This window comes from Clupea harengus, chromosome 20 (assembly GCF_900700415.2).
Source record: "Clupea harengus chromosome 20, Ch_v2.0.2, whole genome shotgun sequence".
In the NCBI taxonomy this organism is placed as follows: domain Eukaryota; kingdom Metazoa; phylum Chordata; class Actinopteri; order Clupeiformes; family Clupeidae; genus Clupea; species Clupea harengus.
The window spans coordinates 4,936,925-4,958,360 of record NC_045171.1 but is presented as its reverse complement, the minus strand read 5'-3'; the positions used below and the strand labels follow the sequence as shown (position 1 = coordinate 4,958,360).

Genomic DNA, 21,436 nt, shown 5'->3' with positions numbered 1-21,436 from the left:
TTGGAGCCCTGCCTGCCCTGAGTGGCAGTCACACACAGCCACACACGAACACACACACACACACACACACACACACACACACACACACACACACACACACGAACACACACTCACACTCAAACAGCGCAAACCGCCTTGCTTCCATTTTTTTGCACCAGGCCATTTTTACAGCCTCTTTATAGCATTAGCCTCCAATAACCTGTTGGCGCTCTTAGGCCAAATCCTGTGGGAGCTTCAACGTGAGCAGTATAGATACCAGCAGTAAAGGAGTGAGGGGGAAAAAAAGCCATATGATAATTATTCTGTCTGACCCGTTAAAACCGCTAGCGTGGCATATCCTATCCCTCCGGTGCGACGCACTCCACTGTCTTTTTATTTATTTATTTATTTTCTGTGTTTTCTATGAGGCATAAATAAGCTGTATGGGGGTCCAATGGGTTTATTGTCATTGATGCACATTGTAGTTGTAGATGGCCCCCACTCCCTGCCCGGCATTTGGGCCAAGCATAGATGAGGCACTGCCTCTGCTGCACCTTAAGGCTAGGTCTCTGGAGGGTATGCTGCGCAAGAGAGTCATGCTTTGTTCTAACTCTGCGCTCTGAAGAGAGGAATCATCTGCTTCACTTGACTCCTGGTTTCAGTGGCCAAGCAACTAAAACCCACACAGGCTTGAGAAACTCATTAAAGACGGCTTTGGGAGGGCGGTGTCGTCACGGCACCGTGCAGGGAAGCTTCCAGTGGTAGGAACGCCCTGACAGGAATGCCAAATCATGAAGGGCGCCTTTGATGTTACCCACCTGCCCCCCTCCCCTTCCAAGCCCCTGAAGGCAGCACAAGGCTGAGGAGCAGACAAGGGGCTGGAGGAAGTGTGATAGGATGCCGTTTCGGTGGTGCTTGCCCCACCCTCCACTCCCCTCCTCAGAAACTGGCTGACCCCTGTATGGACACTAGAAAAAAGCCGTTCCCTCAGGGTTGCAACCATCCAGGTGTTTCTATTCTAGTTATGGAGCACAAGCAGAATATACGGAAGCTCATGTGGTGTTGGTAGTCGCTGTCCTTGTACTGTGGCTGGGTCTGTCTTGTTTACACTCCCATTGTTACAACTACTGTTCTAAATGTGTGCTTTTCTATCTATGCCAAACTGAGATGGCCTTTAATTTTCTCTGTGCTCTGTGATTTATTTTTGTGGTGGCATTGAACTTATTTCAACCCCAGGGACAAATGAACTCTGCCCACCCTTTGTGCTTTCAAAAGCTGAGGTACGCCAACATTGCGTCCACCAATTGTTATTTTTTTTTGTAACTTTAGGTATATGTAAGTGAGAGAGCATAAGTGGGTTTTTGGAGCGAGCTGTGATGTTCTCTCTCAGGGAGCTTCTGGTAGCACTGCAGTCGTTTGAAGTGCCCCCCTGAGGAGATCTAAAGGCAGAGAAGCCTTGGTTCAACCGGGTGCCCCTGTTAACTAACTGTGGCTCGCACCAAAATAAATGCTGCGGTGCGTAGCTCATGTTTGATGTGTGGCTGAGCCTCCACTGTATCTCTCCCTCATGCTCTCTCTTGGCATGTCGCTCTTTGGATGGCTGCTCCAGTAGTCTGATGTTTGTGCTTGGAGAGCTGGTCCGGAGAGCCGCTGCATGCCCCGAGGGCTGGGCAGTGTGGTGTCCGTGAGCCGCGTGCTGTCTGCCCTGAGGCCAAGACGACACGCCACAGCCCGCTTCACTGGACGCCCATCAGCCCTCATGCCTCCTCCCCATCTACTGCGCTGTGTGTGTCCACTGCTCTGACCGGACTACTAGCAAAACAGGCTGCCAGCAGAAAAGGTGGATGTTGTGAGAGGTGTGCATGTCAGCCTCAGTGACGCAACAGCTTTTGAGGCAGGGGAAACCTGTCCTCAGGTCTTTATGTAAAAGCATGACCTCAGACCGCAGAACATGCGTACGTACACGCACACTCTCACTCACTCATTCACTCATTCACTCACTCACACACAAACAAACAATTATGTCGGAGGGGATTTTCCCATTGCCACTCTTAGATGTTTGAAATACCCTCACTTCTGCCCCACCCCAATCTGTGGCTTGACCCAGAGAGAATCGTTCGCCATTTAAATCATACTCCTCTATTCCTTCCTCTCACAGTCAGTGGAGCCCCTTTTGGAATGTGTTTATAATTCAGGGATTGGCTGTGCATGCGTCACGTATCACATTTAGTGGTCTCGCTTTCAGCACAGCCTAATTACGGGAGGGGCTTAACTAAGAAACGGCGCCTGATTCGCAAGTGGCATCAACGCGCACAGGGAACGAAGTCCAAATATGTGAGCTGAGCAGCCTGGCTGTAGTTAGCGTTTAAGCTGCCGGCTCTTCACGCCCATGCAGATGGTGGAGTAGCTGACTGGCTCAGCAGCTAACTGGCCCCTTCAGGCGTGTTTTGGGTGGTGGAGGGAGGGGATGTTGTTGCAGAGTGCAGAAGTCAGACCATCAGCATTATCAACAGCCGTAAGCGCTCCTCACAACAGAGAGTATCAGCCATGGGTAGAGAAAGGGGCCCTTCTTTTTTTCTAGTTCTTACTGCAGTCTGGCGAGCTCCTGAGGAAAATGGCCAGATTTTTCTTATGCGAATCCCCAAACCAATGCCAAGTCTGAGGTTCATCTGCTTCCCTACAGACCACACTCACATGCAGATGAAATGAAAGTGGAAGTGGGCGTCTGACGCACCACTGTGGCTGCTGTGTCCTCAGCAGAGTTTCCCCTGTGTCAGCCAAGGCACTTGTTGTTGGGGGTTGAGCAAGAGGGATAACGGGCAGATGGAGACGGACAGGTCTCTCCATCTCTGCGCCGCGGGGCCGCGGGGCCGCGGGGGCACGGGGAGGCCAGCGTCCGCACGGGACCCCTCTTCCCCCGGGCTGCCTGCCGGGGCCGGCAAGTGATTTATGGCTGGCGGTTTCATCAGGAGAGCCGCGTATTGATTAGAGCTGCGCTCCGTTTTGCCGCCATTTGTCTTGTCCCCCCCCCCCCCATCGGGCTGGCAGACAGAAGTGCTTACTCTCGACTTCTCTCTCTTCCTCTCCTTCTTTCTCTCTCTCTGGCAAGCGCACGCTTCGGCTCCCTCGCTTTCTCACTCCCTTTCTCTCACGCAGCCCTCCCCCCACCCCGTTCCCGTAATGAAAACCCACCCGAACTCATCTGCACCGCAGTGGGATTACAAATACATTTTGAGGCAGAAAGGAAGAGAGGGAGAGAGTGCATGGAGGAGAATAAAACAAGGAGTGGAGGCGGCGGGGGGGGGGATGATGACGGGCTCGCTGAGATGGTGCAAAGAGGTAATGGAAGTGCATATGGATTCACTACCTGTTGTAGGCCCACCAGCACTCTCCTCCGCAAATAATGGACAGGCTTTCAGGGGCCGATGGCCCCAGCTTTGGGGTGGAGGTTGGTGGGGGAAGGTGCGAGTTAGACCCCTACGTCGCTGTCTCCTCCGATTTTTTTATTTATTTTTTTCCCTCTCTCCCCCATCTCTGTGTAAAAGCCAGGCTGAATTCACAGTTTGTACCTCTAAATAATTCAGCGCCCTCATTTATTTTAAATTCTCCTCGCAACGCACCTTCTTTCCTTCCGGCGTATCGTCGCCTGGGTTGCGCCACTTAAGATGCATTCCCGTCATCCATATATTTATAGAGCCTCGTCCAGAGCTTCCCCGCGCCGCGCTCCCGCCCTCCCGCCCTCGGCAGGGCCCAGAGAGAGCACTCGCAGGGACATGCAAAGGCTATGAAGTAAACCACGTGTGTGTGTGTGTGTGTGTGTGTGTGTGTGTGTGTGTTTGTATATGTGTGTTTGTGAGAAATTGTGTGAGGGTTTATCTGGGACTAGAGCGAGCGGTAAGGTATGAGGGGAAACGTTTTGCGATCAGGGATCTTGGTATCGCTCCGGCTGCCCCACGTCAATCTAGACTCACCAGTGCGGGCGTTTCGAGCTGTTGGATCTTGTCCTTGAGCTTCTCACGCTCTCTCTCTCTCTCTCTCCCTCTCTCTCACACGCACACAAGCCTCAGATCCCTTCTGCCTCTTCCACACTCTTGCACATGCCTGTTAAATAACAGCCCGGCATGGTTGCCTCCCCCAAACAGCAGGAAGACTTGGCATGGCTTAGCCTCCCAGTCCCTGGAGGTGAGATAAGTGCCTCGTGTTCTGGTCACGTCTAACCAGGAGGAGGAGGAGGAGGAGGAGGAGGAAGAAGAGGAGGAAGAAGAAGCAGAAGCAGCCTGGCCCTGTCCCTTCCTCCAGTGCATGGGCCCGAGACCAGGGGGAGAGAGGGAGAGGGAGAGGGAGTATGAAGGGATGGGATAGGGCTGGCTTCTCATTGATTATTTGTTGTGGAGGAAAGCGGGAGCTCTTCCCTCAGAATGCAAGGCTGGGGATAATTAATTGAATGGTAATTAAAGTATGCATGGCCTGCTGCATTATTAAGAGGAAAAAAAAGATGATAATGACATCAGAAGCAGGGGAGCTGAGATGCAAAATGTGTTCTCTCTGTCTCTCTCTGTCGCTCTCTCTCTGTCTCTCTTAAAGCCTGTCAGCATTTAGATGCAAATAACCTTGCGCCGTATTGGGTATCACTCACTTTCGTTCAGACTCCCAGACTCTCTTTCACTCGCTTTCCTGCTCTCTCTCTTTCTTTCTCTTTCTCATTCTCTCTCTCTCTGTCTTTTGCTCACTCTGTGCATGATGGAAGCTGCTGTGTATGCGTGCAGATGAGTTTAAGTCTCACTCACACACTCACACACACTCTCTCACACACACACACACACACACACACACACACGAGGAAAGGCTCAGCAGCACCTGGGTTGGCGCCTGGGTGTTAATACCCCCAGCCTGCTTCCCAAGCCATCACGCCTTGGCCAGCAGATCCTCTCCTCTTCCTCGGCAGCGACTCATTCCTCCAGCGCGCATTCTCTCTTTAATTATAGATTACAGGCCTGGGTGTCTGTGGGCCTGCCCTGCTCCCAATGCTTTCAGGCTCAGGCTCAGGCTCCAGTGAGATGCCTGGAGAAGTTCAGCCGGGGCGGAGTGGGAAGACTCACTTTGGGTGACTGACCACCAAGGCTGACCTGCCCTTCAGAAAAACACACACGGCTAATAGGCCCCAATAAAGAACCACTTCAAGCAGCAATAAACATTATACATTGACTCGGGTATAAATGTGCTGACTAAGTTAGGACCCCTTTTATTGTCCTGGAGGTGACCGCTATAAAATGGACATGAGGGGTTCTTTCATGTGTGTTTAAAGATTGTGCTGCATGGTTAGTGTAGCCCTTTATAAACAGCCTGTTCAAGGCGGGAATGTTGCGCTGTGTTTGAAACATAAGTACACCGAAAGAGGGGGGCAGATCGTTGTTACACTGTTGAGCCGAATCGGCATCTGTGTATAAGGGAGAGCCAGCATGGCGGGATAGGGGTAAGATTCAGCCTAGCAGCTGAACCAAAATGAAGCAAGATTCTAACTGTGTTGTCAGAACACACACACACCCAACATGATAAGCATTAACGTGTTGTATATGAAGCACACCAATTTGAGTCCGAACAGTGCTTGGCAAGTTAACATGACTGAAATTCATGAGGTCAGTGGTTGAAATCTGTGAGCCCCCCCCCCCCCCCCCCCACCGCCCGCCCCAACACACAAACAAAAGGACTGCATGTGCGAATATTACTGTTACATTACATTTTTAAACGGGTCTACGTTCATCCCATAGAGATTACAAGTTGTTCAGTGATGAAGGTCTTTGACATCTTTAACATTAATGCATTTGAGCCAAATGTAAACACACTTATGTGGTGATGACTCCATATTGTCCTTCTATCTGCTGGGTGCCCAAAGTTACGTACAACTTTTGTCTTCTTCATTATGACACGCTGCCTCTTCATTCATATTCTCGTTTTGAACCTTTGATATAGTCAAGGTCTCTGTTAGGCTCTGTCAGGTTCGTCACCATATTGATGATGTCAAATTGATCAAATGACCTGAATCGCTGAAGTCAGGGATATTTTTTGTCCTCTGAGTTTCTGAGTCAGAGCTTCGACTTCGAGTGGCGTTCGAGTGCAGTTTCCCAAGTGGTTTCAAACGCGGCATTATAGGTCACACTAGACACTCACTAAACGCCACGCCTCCGCTGCCGGAATGCTGGCACCCTGTCTACAAACACACGCTGGGGCATCTAGCATCATGCCTGCTTTGTTTGTTTGTTTTAGTGTAAACAAGCACAGCCGTAATAACGAGGGGTTTTCTTAATAGTGACATACCGGGATCTCCGTTTAAAGCGGGTTTGTGTCAGGCATGCAGTGAGGGACAATAGGTTATGGTGAAGGACATCGCTCTGAACTTTGTACCATTGTATTAACGCATGGCCAAGAAGGCAAACTTCCCCTTCTATTTGTGGAATTGCAACAGTCAAGTATTTTTGAGTAAGGTTGTTTTTAGAGACTGTGATGTCTGCTGTTATGTTAGTTTGCTCAAAGAGGTCCTGTTTATTTTACTGCCAGTCTTTCTGTTTTTCATTTTTTTTATTCGTCATTACACATTTGCACATCCTCCGCCCTGGATACCGTTGCCATCTGGAGCTGCTGGTAGAGGGAACAGCCTGAGTGGTGTCACCTAATCACACCCCACCAGGTCTCCCAAACCTCTGAGTCGCATCCACCCATACAGCCTGGAGCCTGGAGACCCTCTTACAATCTGCTCCGAGAGTGTGTGTGTGTGTGTGTGTGTGTGTGTGTGTGTGTGTGTGTGTGTGTGTGGGGGGGATCAGCCAATCAGAACCCTGTTACAATCTGCTCCGGGAGTGAGTGTGTGTGTGGAGGGATCAGCCAGCCAGAGCACACGGGAGAGGAAAGCACTCTGCTTCAGCTGCCCGTCTTGTCTGCGACACGTTCCACTACGCTAGGCTGACACCACCATCTTCACCCCATCCCCACTCCACTCCGCTCCGCTCTGCTCCCCGTCCTGCTGGTGTGGCGGGGATGAGTTTCCCATTCTCCCGGTGTCCAGGGAGGCCGCTGTCAAATGTAGGCCAGGCTGAGAGCACGGCACATACATCTGCCACTGCTGTTGCTGCTGCTGCTGCTGCTGCTGCTGCTGCTGCTGCAGCTGCGTACCGCAAACAATGACATCCTACACACACACTAACTGTGACACACACACACACACACACACACACACACACACACACACACACCCTGAACAACAGCTCCTCACAGCCAGTCCTCAGTTGAAGTTGCTGTGCTGCTATTAATGCGCAGTGCCACCCTGTCCTGTCCGCCAGTGATGGAGAGGAGAATAAAGGAGTGCTCAGACACAGGCCACAATCTTGCATTGTGAGACAAAGCTGTGGCTTGGGATGGTCTCATCCATACACCCAACACACACCCACACACACACACACACACACACAAATAAACACATACACTTTGTCTGCTCATTCTAGCTGTAAATGGGGGACAGTGTTGTTGCGGAATTCAATCGTACACAAAAAAAACATCTTTTGCTGTACTTGGGCTTGAAGGCAGATACATACAGTAACAGTCACAGGACTTTCCCTGACCCTGAGAACGACTCGTATGTACTCTTGGTGCGCACAGAGAGCTATTTTCACTCTGACGGTGCAGCCTGGTTGTTTTTAGTCCCAAAACGGCTCGTACTTTGTGGTTTTGTGGCGGGATAGATGACCTAGGAGAAGAAATTCGGACTGTTTCCCAAGCCTTGTGTCTTTTCCACAGGCCATTTACAGCTACAGTTAGTGTGTGTGTGTGTGTGTGTGTGTGTGTGTGTGTTCGTGCAGCATGCCAAGGTCTTTCTTCATTTTTGAAATATTCTCGGTGCATGTGACGGAAATATTTGTAACTATGTGTCAGTTCTTACTCTTGTGAGCACTCCCTCTGTTCAAACACACACATCTTTGTTCAATGCCTCGAATGGTGATGGCTGTACCTCAGCGATTGTGTCTGTCATATGTTTGTGTTATCAGGTAACGCTGCCTGTATATGTACACATTCATGTGTCCGAGTGAAACGTTTGTATCCAAATTATTTTGTTCACAAGTGCCACAGAAGGCTGAGTGATGTTGGTTCTAATTGTAGCTTACTCCCTACCCACATTTTGTGTTTTCCGTTGGTTTGAGTTGTCCTAGTTCACGTTAAGAGCTATAGTTGGAAATTGAGGTCATGCCGTGTCACGAACAGTCATTTTGTCATCTCAGCGTTGGTCATTCAATTCAATTTTCTTTCTTTCTTTCTTTGTTGCTCCCCCCCCTCCACCCCAATCAGGTTATCTCCTTCTCAGTTAAAAAAAGCTCTTCATTTGGTTTTTGCGGTTAAATAATGACCAGAACTGTGTGTGAGCACCTTGCCTAATGACCATCTTTGATAGGTTGGTGTGGGCCCTATAGGAGAGGAAGCTAATGCAATAAAGTCCAAGGAAATCTGTCTCTTTGTCAGAACTATTAGATCAGGAAAATAGAATGGGGTGTTTAACCCAACCACTCCTTCCATCATTTTATATTCTATGTTTTTTTATGGCCTTATGTGGGTTTAGCTCTCCTGCTCAGGTTAATCTTGGCTCCCGAGAGTCAACTTTGTCCTGAGGTGAAGGACACAGAAAGAAACATCATTTCAGGTACTGGGATATAACCACAGAATATGTAGCATTTTTGCATTCTGCAACAGTTCAATTACATTTTATTTCATTTTTATTGCGCAAAAACAATAGAATTGTCTCAAGGCGGCACATAAGGGGGGTCCATTTGCTTAAGGCCAGCTGGGTAGAGATAGAAAAATAAGAGGGGGAGTGGGGGGGTGGTAGAAAGGGAGGGGAAACAATCAGCAACATAGCAGAAGAAATCACATGATGAGCATGCTAGCATACAAGTGGTAAATGTACACAGCATACATGTTAATGTACATTATACAAACATCATATGGTGTATATACATGATGCTTACAAAACAGCTTAGTGGGTATACAGTGTGCGCATAGGGTTAATATTACAAGGGTAAGTAGAGCAAGGCCAGATAAACATGTTGATAGTGGCAGTTATTTACATTGCAGGAAAATGCTGGCATAGAGTATGGGGTAGAATACGTTTATGACAGTGTGGTGGTGGGGATGGGTACGTGTGGGCCGAGGGTTTCCACAAGTAGATCTGGTGGAGAGACTGCAGCAGCACGGTCTCACAGTGACGATAGTCTAGACTAGGAGGGGAAGAAAGAAACATGAGTGGGTAGAGTTCAGCTGCCAATATGCGTAGATGCACTTGATGGATATGGAGATGAGGAACAAGGTTTTCACATTCATCAGCATTTGCGAGCAAAGGTCAAGGAGAGAGAATTTTGTTGGTAGATATCAATTTGATTATCATATAAGGAGATGCGCTTAGGTAAGCAATTAACAGTAGGTAATATGGCCACTTTATCAGTATCAGTGTAAGCATTAGCGATAGGATATAGAAGGAGAGGGAGAGAGAGAGGCTGCCTGGCCAGGTGTATGGGAATTTTATTTGTTTAGTTTTGATGAGTTATGGTTGGCTGACATGGTGCATGCGGATTTTAGTTAGGGTGGCAGGGTACACAGCACTGCCCAATTGGCTAGCGACAGCCGCATGCTGTACCTGGGATCTGTAAAGGTCCTCCTTCACAATACAACATGCGCTGTCTGTAGCCCAGTTTTATTGATATTGGGAATTAGTATGTGTTTTGTAGTGGTGAGTTATTTTTAGTTATGTTGGCTGACATGGGGAATGTTAGTTCTACAAGCATAGTAGGGGTGGCTTGATACAACACTGGTGCACAACTAGCTGGCGACGGCTGGAACACACGCAATTTTTCATTGAAGGTCTTCATAGTCACTGCTTTGATTGCGGTTACTTTGTCAATTCTGAATTTTGACTTGACTGTTGGAACAAATGATGTTTACACACATGCTTCTGTCTTGGTGACCAGTATATCCCTAGGTGTGGGATCACTCGAGCGCCCACTCAGTTGCATAAGGGAAATAAGTATGCAAAGTGAGTCAAAAGCCACGAGACTCCCCCTCTTCCCTCCTGGTTTTGCCTTTAAGAGCAACCGCGCTGTCCTCCTCGACCATCTGCCGCAGAGCAGATCTTCCAGCCAGCCATCAGCCATCAGCCCTCAGCCGAGAAATGGCAGCTGACGTCCACTTTGAGCTGCGCTCAGGAGCTCATTGTCCCCTTCATTCCACTCAGCTTCCTCTCCTCACTCGTCTCCCTCTTGCCTTGCCGTCTTGTCGCTTTAACTTTGATGTTCGGGCCCTCTTTAGCACTGACCTCTTTTAGCATTGATAAGTGCAAGCGTGGCCCTGTTAGCAGCGTTTGCAGGGCTGGGAAGTGGCTCTGTTACCTGCCCATCTCCTGAAACGCCACATGGAGCACCACTGTGGCCTTGGGCCAGACTCAGATGAGCTCCCAGCTCCAGAGTCTGTGGCTGCCGAGGTGATGAGCCTGAGCTGGAAGTGAGGCAGACAGAGAGAACGATGATGATGATGACCTGCCTGAACTCCGTAGGCCGGTCAGGAGGTTCAGATGGTTATTAAGTAACCAGCTCTTGAGGAAGAACATTGTGGTGCAGAGGATGCGTGCACTGAGCAGGAAATCCCCTCTTTCCCCCCCTGCTGTCACCCATGTCCACTGCCCAGTGAAGCAAAGCTGACACGTTTTTGTCAAAACACAATTGACACTGTACCAAATGGCTTACTTCACTGAAGAATGTCTATTTCGCTGAAGTGTATTTTGTGTAATAATAGCTTTATTGTCCCCTATATTATTACTGCAGTATAAAGTTGCAAGATGTATAGTTTGGAGTCAGCAAATGGGATTGCATATAATCGTCTCAACCTTAATGAATTAGTCTCACTAAACAAAAGTCTGCAAGGCTTGAACATCAGCAACATTTTCGGGGCAGAGAAGGAACTTCGAACTTCGCTTCCTGCCCAGTAGCGGCAGTGTATCAAGCTGTGAATCACCGCTTGTAGCCAGCAGTCCACAGCTGTCTTTATCTCTATTCTCAACAGGGCTAATTTAGCTTGATTGTTAGGCCTGGATGTAGCTCTCGTCCAGCTACAACACGTCACAGAGCAGATCTCTCTTAGTCTTTCTGCCTCGCTGGGTTTGTCAGCCGTCCAAAATGAACTGAATTAACTACGCCAGTGACATCACATCCAGGCCCATTCGCCAGTCAAAGTTTGGACACATGTTTGTGGCTCCCTTTTGTCACGTTTCCTGACCAAGCACAATTTACTAGGGCCCACTGAAGTGATGACAAGTGTGACAGAGTGAGTTCTGCAGGTTCACATGCCAAACCAAGTGCAACGTCGATGAAATATCACAGTCCGTTCCCTGCCCATAGCTTGCCACGGGATGTTATCAATCATAGTCGGGGGAATAAAGACACTTCATCTTAAAAGCGTGTATTTCAGCACGGCATGCAGGTGGGGGAAAAAAGGCGGCTGGCAGAACATTGTTTTGTCACAATTCATTAGTCATTCAGCGCTGTTGCAACAGGGAGGCCCGCTTCCAGCGCAGGGCATTCGGAGCAAGACTCCTTTCAGTTATTTGAGGCTCCTGCAAGAGTAACCGATGCGGTAGCTGACAATATTTCACGGTTTGGCATTTGCACAAAAAAGGCGTTTTGTAGCATAGAGCTGTCCTTTGGCAGGGGGCACAAATGCAAATCTGAAAATAGACTTTCAGTAAATGTACTACATTGGTTTGGTGTGTTTTCATTTGGTCATTGTTAATTACGTAATAGATACCACCAATTTCCGCAGTTGCGGGATCCCATACTGTAGTTAGTCTCACTGTAACTAAACTGAAGTCAGTTTAATCAGTAACCTTTCTCGGACACCGATCCCCCTCGTCTCGCGTCTCTGGCTTGTCTCTCTGCTGATCTTTGTAACCCAACACAATCCGACCCTGTCTTTGAGACCTTGTTAAGCATTAATGCAGAGAGGGCTCAAGTGGCTGTCATGGACGGCAGTCACAGACAGAACATTGTGATATCACCAGGCTCTGGGGAGCGGAGAGAGACGCTTGGCTCGCTATTGCACCTGAGCTGAAGCCAGTCCGTCCAGCACTTGGCTGACTCTCTTAATATAGCACATTGTGTCCTGTGCCACATCCGCACACACTGGAGGTGTTGTTCTCCTTGTTGCTGTGTTACCTGTGTGCATAAAGCAGTGCTAACACCGATTTAAATATGAAGGCTGATCTAATATGGCAGTGTCCTGGTTTGCTTAATTCGGTTTACTAGTGAGCTCCTAAAAGTGTTGCATGAGAGAGTTTAAAGAGAGTAAAAGCATGTTTGTGCTATTGATTTCCTCTCCGTCTCTGTTTGGACTGTGGCTAATGTCCCTCCACTCAGACACAATCTGCCTACTCATCATTCCTGGCATTCACATTCTTCCTTTTTAAGTTCCTTAAAATCCTTTTGTTTGGGATTTAGTGAAGTATTGAGACGTTTGATACTAAGGCGGAGAAAAAAAATCCCATCAGTTCCATCATATTTCCCCTACATTAGGGCTCAATTGTCTGCTCCTGAAGGCCGAGTGCGCTGGTTGGGGAATGAGTAGTGTGATCACGTCAGGGGTGCTGCAGGCCCTGCCTTCTGACCCTCGTTACATTAAACACTGAATTTCCTTCAAAATCAATGATCTCTCAGCATGGCTGCAATTCTCCGTCAGACCCCTGGGCCATCTTCCACGCCAGCGCTTCCCCGCTTCTAATGGTCCATTCTCGCTCTTCTGGGGCTTTGATTTGTATTTGTTCTGCTCTCCTCAGTAGCTCTGCCTGTGTTTAGAGCACGTGTGCATGGCTCCAGTTAACGCAGTGCCTTTGGAAAGCTCCTTGCTGTTGTTTAGCTGTGGGTTTGGGCCGGTGCCTGCTCATGTTTACTATAGGCAGATGCTAACCTTGAGGCTCTGTTGTTGTTGGAACGTAGACCCTGCGGTTAATGACTCCCAGAGAGAGAGGGGGGGGAGAGGTATGAAAAAGTAAAGTAGAGTTCAGTACAGCCGCCAGACTGTACACCGCATCGCTCCTTTTGTTTACTTGTTTGCTTGCAGTGTCACCGCAGCAGACGCAGGGGTTTAAAGACCCCCGGAGTGACCGCAGTGTCACCGCAGCAAACGCTGGGGTTTAAAAGCCTCCCGGAGTGATCGCAGTGCACTCTTGGGATGGCGGTTTAGGTGTGCTCTGGGCAGAGAGCCTTGATGTGTCGAGAGGGGCGACTCTGCAGTGATCTGAGTCCCCGATAAGACCTGAGAGCTTCAGCCAGTTATGCTCAAGCAAAGGTGGTGTACTTTTTTTTTATTTTCCTGCTTTTCTTTGCTGCAGTTCATTATGCCTGCTGCTCCTCCACCAGATATTCAGTTCTGACATATCCCTGCAGGTTGGATAATCTAAAGACAGATTGCTCAACAACCGCATACCTTACAAAGATAAATTCTGCAGTCTTGATGTCTTGTACGATTTGCCAAACAGGAAGTTCAGTGCCGTACTGATGAACTAGCATAGCCACATTGCCACATTGTGCGTCATGTGTCCGAAGTGCTGACAAAGGTAGGCTGGTCCTCATGGGTGACCACCCAACGAGGGGCATCTCAGTCAGAAGGTTGTAGGAGAGAGGAAAGAGAGAAGACTTCCACTGAAATGGACTTCGCAATGCGAAAGGAGTGTTTTGCTGACTGACCTTTCCATCCTCTTGCAAACATCATCATCATCATCATCATCCCTCCCTCATTTCTGTAGTGGAGGGAGATGTTTTTAATCTCCCTTTCCCAAAGTGCTGGGTGTGGGAGAGCAGCCCAGCCAGTTTGGAGATCTCATCTGTGTGACTATGGCTTAGCGCTGAAGCCCCTTCTGTTCCCTTTCTGTCGCTATCTCTCTCCCTCTTTTGTTCATTCATTCATTCATTCCTTCCTTCCTCTCCTCTCTTTACACCTCCCCCGGCCTTCCTGCTTTTCCATCCGGTCTTTCTTGTCCAAGTGGTCAGCAGGCTTTGTACACACACAACACACACACACACAACACACACACACACACAACACACACACACACACCACACACACAACACACACACACAACACACACACACAACACACACACACAAACACACGCACACGCACGACAGCCCTGCCGGCTGATTCACTCAGCCGTGACTCAAGCAACACACCGGGGCCTGGTTCTGGGTTCTTGCTTCCGGAGCCTTCTAAAGTCACTGCCGTCGGCCGCCATCATGCTGCTCTCCTCGCGCTAAGCGCAGGGTGGATAAACGGCGCGGATAAGGGGGCCACTCGTGGCTAATGCCGCATAACCCACGAGCTCCAAGGCTGCCTAATCTGCTCTGCGGAGATTAGACCTGAGTAATCACAGGCATGTGAGGGGTGAATCTGATTAGCGAGTTATCTGGCAGCTCTCGACCACGAGCCACTCACTCAGCACGCAGGTGGCTGGCGGAAGGACTGGCTGGAGGAAGGCAGCCGTTTATGGGGTGGTGTGTTGTGACACAGGACCCCCCCCCCCCCTTGGTGGCCGGCGCTGCCAGTGGCAACAGCGCATGCTGTACCGCTGAATGGCCATCACGCCAGATCTCTTGCCCCACGGCGGCTGAATTATTCACGTCGCCGCTAATAGCTCTCCGCTCCCGTGGCTCAGCTCAGCGCTCCACAGATCGAGAGAGAGAGAGGCAGGGTGGAGAGAAGGAAGTGGTCTTTCCCCGTATCTGGAGAAACGAAGCGAGAGAGGAAATGGGTGTGTGTGTGTGTGTGTGTGTGTGTGTGTGTGTGTGTGTGTGTGCCTCAGTGAGCGGAGAGGAATCTGCACTCACTGGTGCATCACTTCCTTGGGCCCGCGGGAGAAACAGAGTGGAGGGGGTTTGATCGGACAGTTAGCACAATAGTGACCGTCGGTAGAGCCGGCAGCTGACCTGTGGCGGTTTCCCCTGCAGTCAAGGAAGACTTCCTATTCTCAGACGCTGAGTCACTAGCAGCGCCCACTGTCTCCACCTCGCCACGCCGCCCCTCGTCCTCCTCCACACTCACACACACACACACACACACACACACACACACACACACACACACACACACACACACACACACACACACACACACTCACTCCCTGGAGGCCCTTCTAAGGCTGAGGAATGTGTCTACTACCATTGGCCTTACACTCAGAGTGGAGAACCACGTGCACACACACACACACACACACACACACACACACACACGCACACGCACACGCACACGCACACACACAATCACACATGGATAACTGCCTTACTTATGAATGTGAACATGATGTGTCTACTTACAAACATATGAGACGGAATGGGATGGCTCTGTGTGACGTTTGTGTGTGTGTGTGTGTGTGTGGGTTTGTGTGTGTGCTCTTCCTCCCGGCTCTGTACCCGGAGAAGATAAAGGGGGTCATAAATCTTATAGCTCTTTCCGTCCTCCTTTGCTCTCTTGTCTCTCTCTCTCTCTCTCTCTCTCTCTCTCTCTCTCTCTCTCTCTCTCTCTCTCTCTCTTCCTGTCTCTCTCTCTCTCTCTCACCTCTTGTCTCTCTTTATAACCAGCAGATCATCAGTGGGGCCACACCTGCCAGTGAAACTCAGGACTTTCACCTGGCCATCGTGGCCCGGCTGACCTTTTGACTCCTCCTACCCCCTGCCCCCCCCCAACACACACACACACACACACACACACACACACACACACACACACACACACACAGTGTGTTCCCTCAGTGGCACCCAATGCCTCTCGGTCTCTCTCTCTCTCTCTCTCTCTCTCTCTCTCTCTCTCTCTCTCTCTCTCTCTCTCTCTCTCTCTCTCTCTGTAATGCTCAGGGGATTGCGCTGGCTCTCAGCGTCTTGAGCAAGTTTCATCATTCTCTGGCAAGCACCTCTCACTAAGCCTATTATTCCAAATGATGAGGAGGGCTTTTTTTCCCCCTTTCTCTTTGTTTTTATCCTGCGCTCATTTTTCAGCCGCTGGCATCCGATTCCCCTGCCCCAGCCCTTTCAGTTTGGTGGCCCGTGGGATGGTTTTCATATTTCATGTGTCACTGTCTTTTTTTTTTTTTTATATATATTTTTTTTTTAGTCTTTAACTTGGTGCACTTTAAACACATTTGTCATTACTGCAGTGAAGACAACAGATCATCAGAGCAGTGGCGTGTGGTTGTGGGGTGGGGTGGGGAAAATAAACCCCACTGGTTGGAATGAATTGGTCCTCTGAAGGCTAGGCAGAGGTCGGCCAGGGATGCGTTGGATGCCCGTACATGGGGTGGAGTGGGCTCTGTCTAAATGTGTTTTGGGTGTTTGCTTGGCCTAAGTGCTCGCGTGTGTCTTCCATCAGGAGAAATGTTTACGCACCCACCGGCTGTTCAGGAGACCTGGGTCTCCATATGTTACTGTGATGACAGCTGCCTCTTGACTGATGTATTGACTGAACTCTCTCTCTCTCTCTCTCGTGCTATCACTCTCTTTCTTCCTTCCTTCCTCCTTTTCTCTCTCAGACCTCACTCTTGTCTCTTGTTCTCTGCTAAGTGCAGACCTCATGCTCACCTTGTCCAGTTCTCCTTTCTTCTCTCGTGTTTCTTCCTCTTTTGCTCTCTTCTTAGGCACAACATATAGCCTGTCTGTTTTCTTGTAAAGTTTTGGATGGGAAAACACGTCAATCTTGTATGCTGTCTAAATTAGTTTTGTAGAACCCGCTAATGTAATCAAATGTCTGTACAGGTAATGTAATAATAATTGTACCAATAATTAGGGCTGAACGATTTGGGGAAATAATCTAATTGCGATTTTTCCCCCAAATATTGCGATTGCGATTTAATATGCGATTTTTTTGTTTTATCCTAATTTTTTTCCCAACAAATCGTAATGAATGATGACCAACACAATATTAGATACATTTAGTGTAAAATATTATTTCCCACGATTAAAATTTTTATTTAACTGCTTATTACAGACAACAACACAAACAACAAATCGGTGGCTTTGCCACTGTGCATTTAAGTCATTTTAACAAAGTCATTGTAAGAATAAACACAAGGCATGCACTTTTTAAACACTGGGCAAAATTTACCATCTTATAAAAAAAAATTTTTTTTTTAAAAAATTATAATTTTTTTTTTTTTAAGATCACGTTTTTAATCGCGAACGTTGCGGTTAGAAAATCGCGTTCTATCATATCGCGATTAAATCGCAAATGCAATTAATCGTTCAGCCCTACCAATAATGTAATAACTTACTCCACTTAACTCAATAAATGTAATAAAAAAGGGGACTTTGATCTATACGAGTGATTCACTGGATAGCCAGTCTGAGAATGGGTGGAGAGAAGTGGGGTGAAGTTATCCTTAGGTGTCTGGTTTGAATAGTGGTGTGGCTCAACTCTATGCAACTCTTTGCTAAAAACTCCGACTGAGACATTTCGATATCTCAAAATGTTCAAGAGCATTTTTGACTTAAAATCCTACCCCTTTTTGAGTATAGTACATGGATGGCAGCTCAGAAAACTGAAAGTAAACAGGTCAAATTCATTGGTGTTTTTTGTAAGGTGTTTAGGTGCTAGTGAGGCCTGAGCTGTATTACATTCAACAGGCAAGGATTTTAAGGGTGCAATAATGTAATAATGGAGTTTTGAATACTGGTTGAATAAACGTGTTATTTACGTGTCTCTGTCTCTCTGCAGTGTGGAGGGGATGAGAAGAGGTGTGTGTGTGTGTGTGTTATTTACGTGTCTCTGTGTCTGCAGTGTAGAGGGGACGAGAAGAGGTGTGTGTGTGTTATTTACGTGTCTCTGTGTCTCTGTCTCTCTGCAGTGTGGAGGGGACGAGAAGATGTGTGTGTGTGTGTGTGTGTGTGTGTGTGTGTGTGTGTGTGTTATTTACGTGTCTCTGTGTCTCTGCAGTGTGGAGGGGATGAGAAGAGGTGTGTGTGTGTGTTATTTACGTGTCTCTGTGTCGGAGGGGACGAGAAGAGGTGTGTGTGTGTGTGTGTGTGTGTTATTTACGTGTCTCTGTCTCTCTGCAGTGTGGAGGGGACGAGAAGAGGTGTGTGTGTGTGTGTGTGTGTGTGTGTGTGTGTCTGTGTGTGTGTGTGTCTGTGTGTGTTATTTACGTGTCTCTGTGTCCCTGCAGTGTGGAGGGGACGAGAAGAGGGTGGACAGCAGGACCATCTATGTGGGGCACCGGCCGTGTCCGCCCACCGAGGCCTTTATCCCCCCCAAATTCTGTGACAACAGGATTGTGTCTTCCAAGGTGAGCACTTCCCACAGCAAAACCTGAGCGTGTGTGTGTGTGTGTGTGTGTGTGTGTGTGTGGTGCTTGAGCTGCTGCTCTTACCTAATCAACCAAGCCTGCTTTAAACTCTGCGGATCGGAATGCTTTGTAAGTTCAAACTGCTAAACTGTATTGGGCAATGGTTTCATAACATTGTGAATCACATCTCCCACAAATGCAATTTTTAAAAAAAAAAAATTTATATACTCTTGTTTTCATCTGCTCACATTTTCTGGCTGTTATGAAACACTACGCTAGTGAAGCGCTCGGGAAGGGGAGGGGGGGCCACTGTTTGAGTCCTAGAATAGTTCATCGTGGCCGAGCATTAGGCTGGGAACATAGCCAGCGTGACTTCAGCTCGTTTCTCCGGTGCATTCCGCAGTTGCCCTGGTGCTCTGCCACCTGTTCCTCCAGGTGTGAAGAGACTCTTCTGCTGGGACCGCACCGCACCACACAGGCACCGCAACGCACCGCACCGCACCGCACCGGCTGAGAGTGCTTGCTCTCCCTCACGATCTCTCTTCTTTCCCTGTCCCTCTCTTTTGTTCTCTTCATTTCTCTTCTAGTTCAAGTTCCAGTCAGAATGAGCTGTGTTGGCTTGGCTGTGGCGTCACAATGTTGCCAAAGCACTGAACATAAATTACAGAAAGGAATGCAAAAAATGTTCTCTCTCGTGATGTCTGTCTCACTTGCAGTCTTCATTTCTCTTTCTGCCCCGTCCTCCCTCCCTTTTACACCCAAGCACCATCTTTGCTTCCTCCCCCCCCCCTCCTCGTATTCCATCCTCTCAGGAATTGTAATACATTTCTTCACCCCCCATCCAGCTCTCCACCCCCCCCCCCCCCCCCCTCCCCTCAGTGCTGCTTGTCTCTCCAGCGATGGTGGCCTGTGATCTGTCAGCAGGGACTGCTGGTTGGGCTGCCGCTGAAATTCATGGTAGCTATTAAGGTTCAGGCGAGTAGGGCCATTCAATCTGTCTCCTGAGCCGGATGGGGGGGGCCCCTAAATCTCCCCCACTGGGGCTGTGGAGGGATTGTGGGGGGGGCTGGCTGTACAGGCCGGAAGTGTGTGTGTGTGTGTGTGTGTGTGTGTGTGTGTGTTGCACCTGAGAAAGAGGTGTCTGAAGGGCAAAGCGTCCACAGTCTCTGCTGTTTGGATAACTAACGGTTCCACATGAAGCACTTTGTAGGCATCAGCATGTACTCCAGAGCAGCCAGTCATAGACAGGATACATGCAGGGGTAATGTGTAACACAGGGGTTAAACAAAACTGCAGAGTAACTTTGGTTGGTGCTCAGGCTTACCATTATCCCTAAATAAGGCTGTGCTTTGTCATGAGGTTTGTTTTCCATTGTTATAAATCCAGAATGCAGTTTCTTCAGCTAAGTTTGATGATGTAGCCAAAGTTAGTGGGTGAGTTGTGTGTGCTCTGAGTGAGAGTTGTGTGTGTGCTCTGAGTGAGAGTTGTGTGTGTGCTCTGAGTGAGAGTTGTGTGTGCTCTGAGTGAGAGTTGTGTGTGTGCTCTGAGTGTGAGTTGTGTGTGTGCTCTGAGTGAGAGTTGTGTGTGTGCTCTGAGTGAGAGTTGTGTGTGTGCTCTGAGTGAGAGTTGTGTGTGTGCTCTGAGTGAGAGTTGTGTGTGTGCTCTGAGTGAGAGTTGTGTGTGTGCTCTGAGTGAGAGTTGTGTGTGTGCTCTGAGTGAGAGTTGTGTGTGTGCTCTGAGTGAGAGTTGTGTGTGTGCTCTGAGTGTGAGTTGTGTGTGCTCTGAGTGTGAGTTGTGTGTGTGCTCTGAGTGAGAGGGAGAGGGAGAGAGTGTGCTCTGAGTGAGAGGGAGTATCTGTGGTGAGAGTGGGTGAGTTGTGTGTGCTCTGAGTGAGAGTGTGTGCTCTGGTGAGAGTGTGTGTGAGTGTGTGTGAGAGTGTGTGCTCTGAGTGAGAGTTGTGTGTGCTCTGAGTGAGAGTTGTGTGTGCTCTGAGTGTGTGAGTGTGTGAGAGAGTGTGCTCTGGTGAGAGGAGGTATCTGTGGTGAGAGTGAGAGGGAGAGTGTGTGCTCTGGTGAGAGTGTGTGCTCTGGTGAGAGTGAGAGTGTGTGCTCTGGTGAGAGAGTGTGCTCTGGTGAGAGTGAGAGGGAGAGAGTGTGTGAGTGTGTGTGTGAGAGTGTGCTCTGGTGAGAGTGTGTGCTCTGATGAGTGTGAGAGGAGGTATCTGTGGTGCGAGTGACTTAGCATTACTTTGAGACTCTAGTCTGAGAGCTTTGGAGAGGCGCCTGTGTGTTTATTTGGCTCAGGACGGTATTTATAGATGTGTTTGTGAGGAGGAGGAAGAGGAGGGGGGTTATGCTGAGGATGGCCTAATCAATGGTCCTCCGGTGGGACCGTAAACACACTTTAATTACCCTCACTCTGCTGTTTACACTCTTCTTCCTCTTTCCATCATCCTGCTCCACCCCTTTCACCTCACTTCCTGGCACCTCTCACTCTCTCGCTCCGTCTCTCTTGGTCTCCCCATCTCTCACTCTCTCGCTCCATCTTTCTTGGTCTCTCCATCTCTCACTCTCTCGCTCCATCTCTCTTGGTCTCCCCATCTCTCACTCTCTCGCTCCATCTCTCTTGGTCTCCCCATCTCTCACTCTCTCGCTCCATCTCTCTTGGTCTCTCCATCTCTCACTCTCTCGCTCCGTCTCTCTTGGTCTCTCCATCTCTCACTCTCTCGCTCCGTCTCTCTTGGTCTCCCCATCTCTCACTCTCTCGCTCATCATTCTGAAAGCATCACTGAGAGCAGGACAAATCCTACATGATCTTGAAAAGATGACACTCTGTTTGTGACAACAGATCTCTGCATTTCTACTGTTCCCGATCATCTCTCCGTGGCGAAGATGCTGCCCATAAATTATCTAAACACAGACTCTCATAACATTACCGGCTCGACTGGCTCTCACACGTGTCAACACTGCGTTGGCCACTAGCCAGCCGTTGTGCATGGACTTTGCATTGTAAATGTGAAACCTTTACTATTTACTATTCAAAATGATGCTGCCCTTGTTAACCTAATCTCTACAGAATGTGCAGCACACAGAGGTCTAGTAATCTTTTCAG

The 21,436-nt window shown here is 48.9% G+C and overlaps 1 protein-coding gene across 6 annotated transcripts in view; it reads left to right on the top strand.

Annotated features, from left to right (window-relative positions):
- atp11c (ATPase phospholipid transporting 11C) overlaps nucleotides 1–21,436 on the top strand; it is a 62,909-nt gene that overhangs the window by 1,934 nt on the left and 39,539 nt on the right. For all 6 annotated transcript variants that reach the window (XR_006153018.1, XM_031558091.2, XM_031558090.2 and 3 more), the window contains exon 2: nucleotides 18,206–18,325. Coding sequence is in view for 5 of the 6 variants with exons in the window: in XM_031558091.2 (XP_031413951.1) it covers nucleotides 18,206–18,325 (120 nt within the window). In the remaining variant the exon portion in view is untranslated. The remainder of the gene's footprint in view (nucleotides 1–18,205; nucleotides 18,326–21,436) is intronic.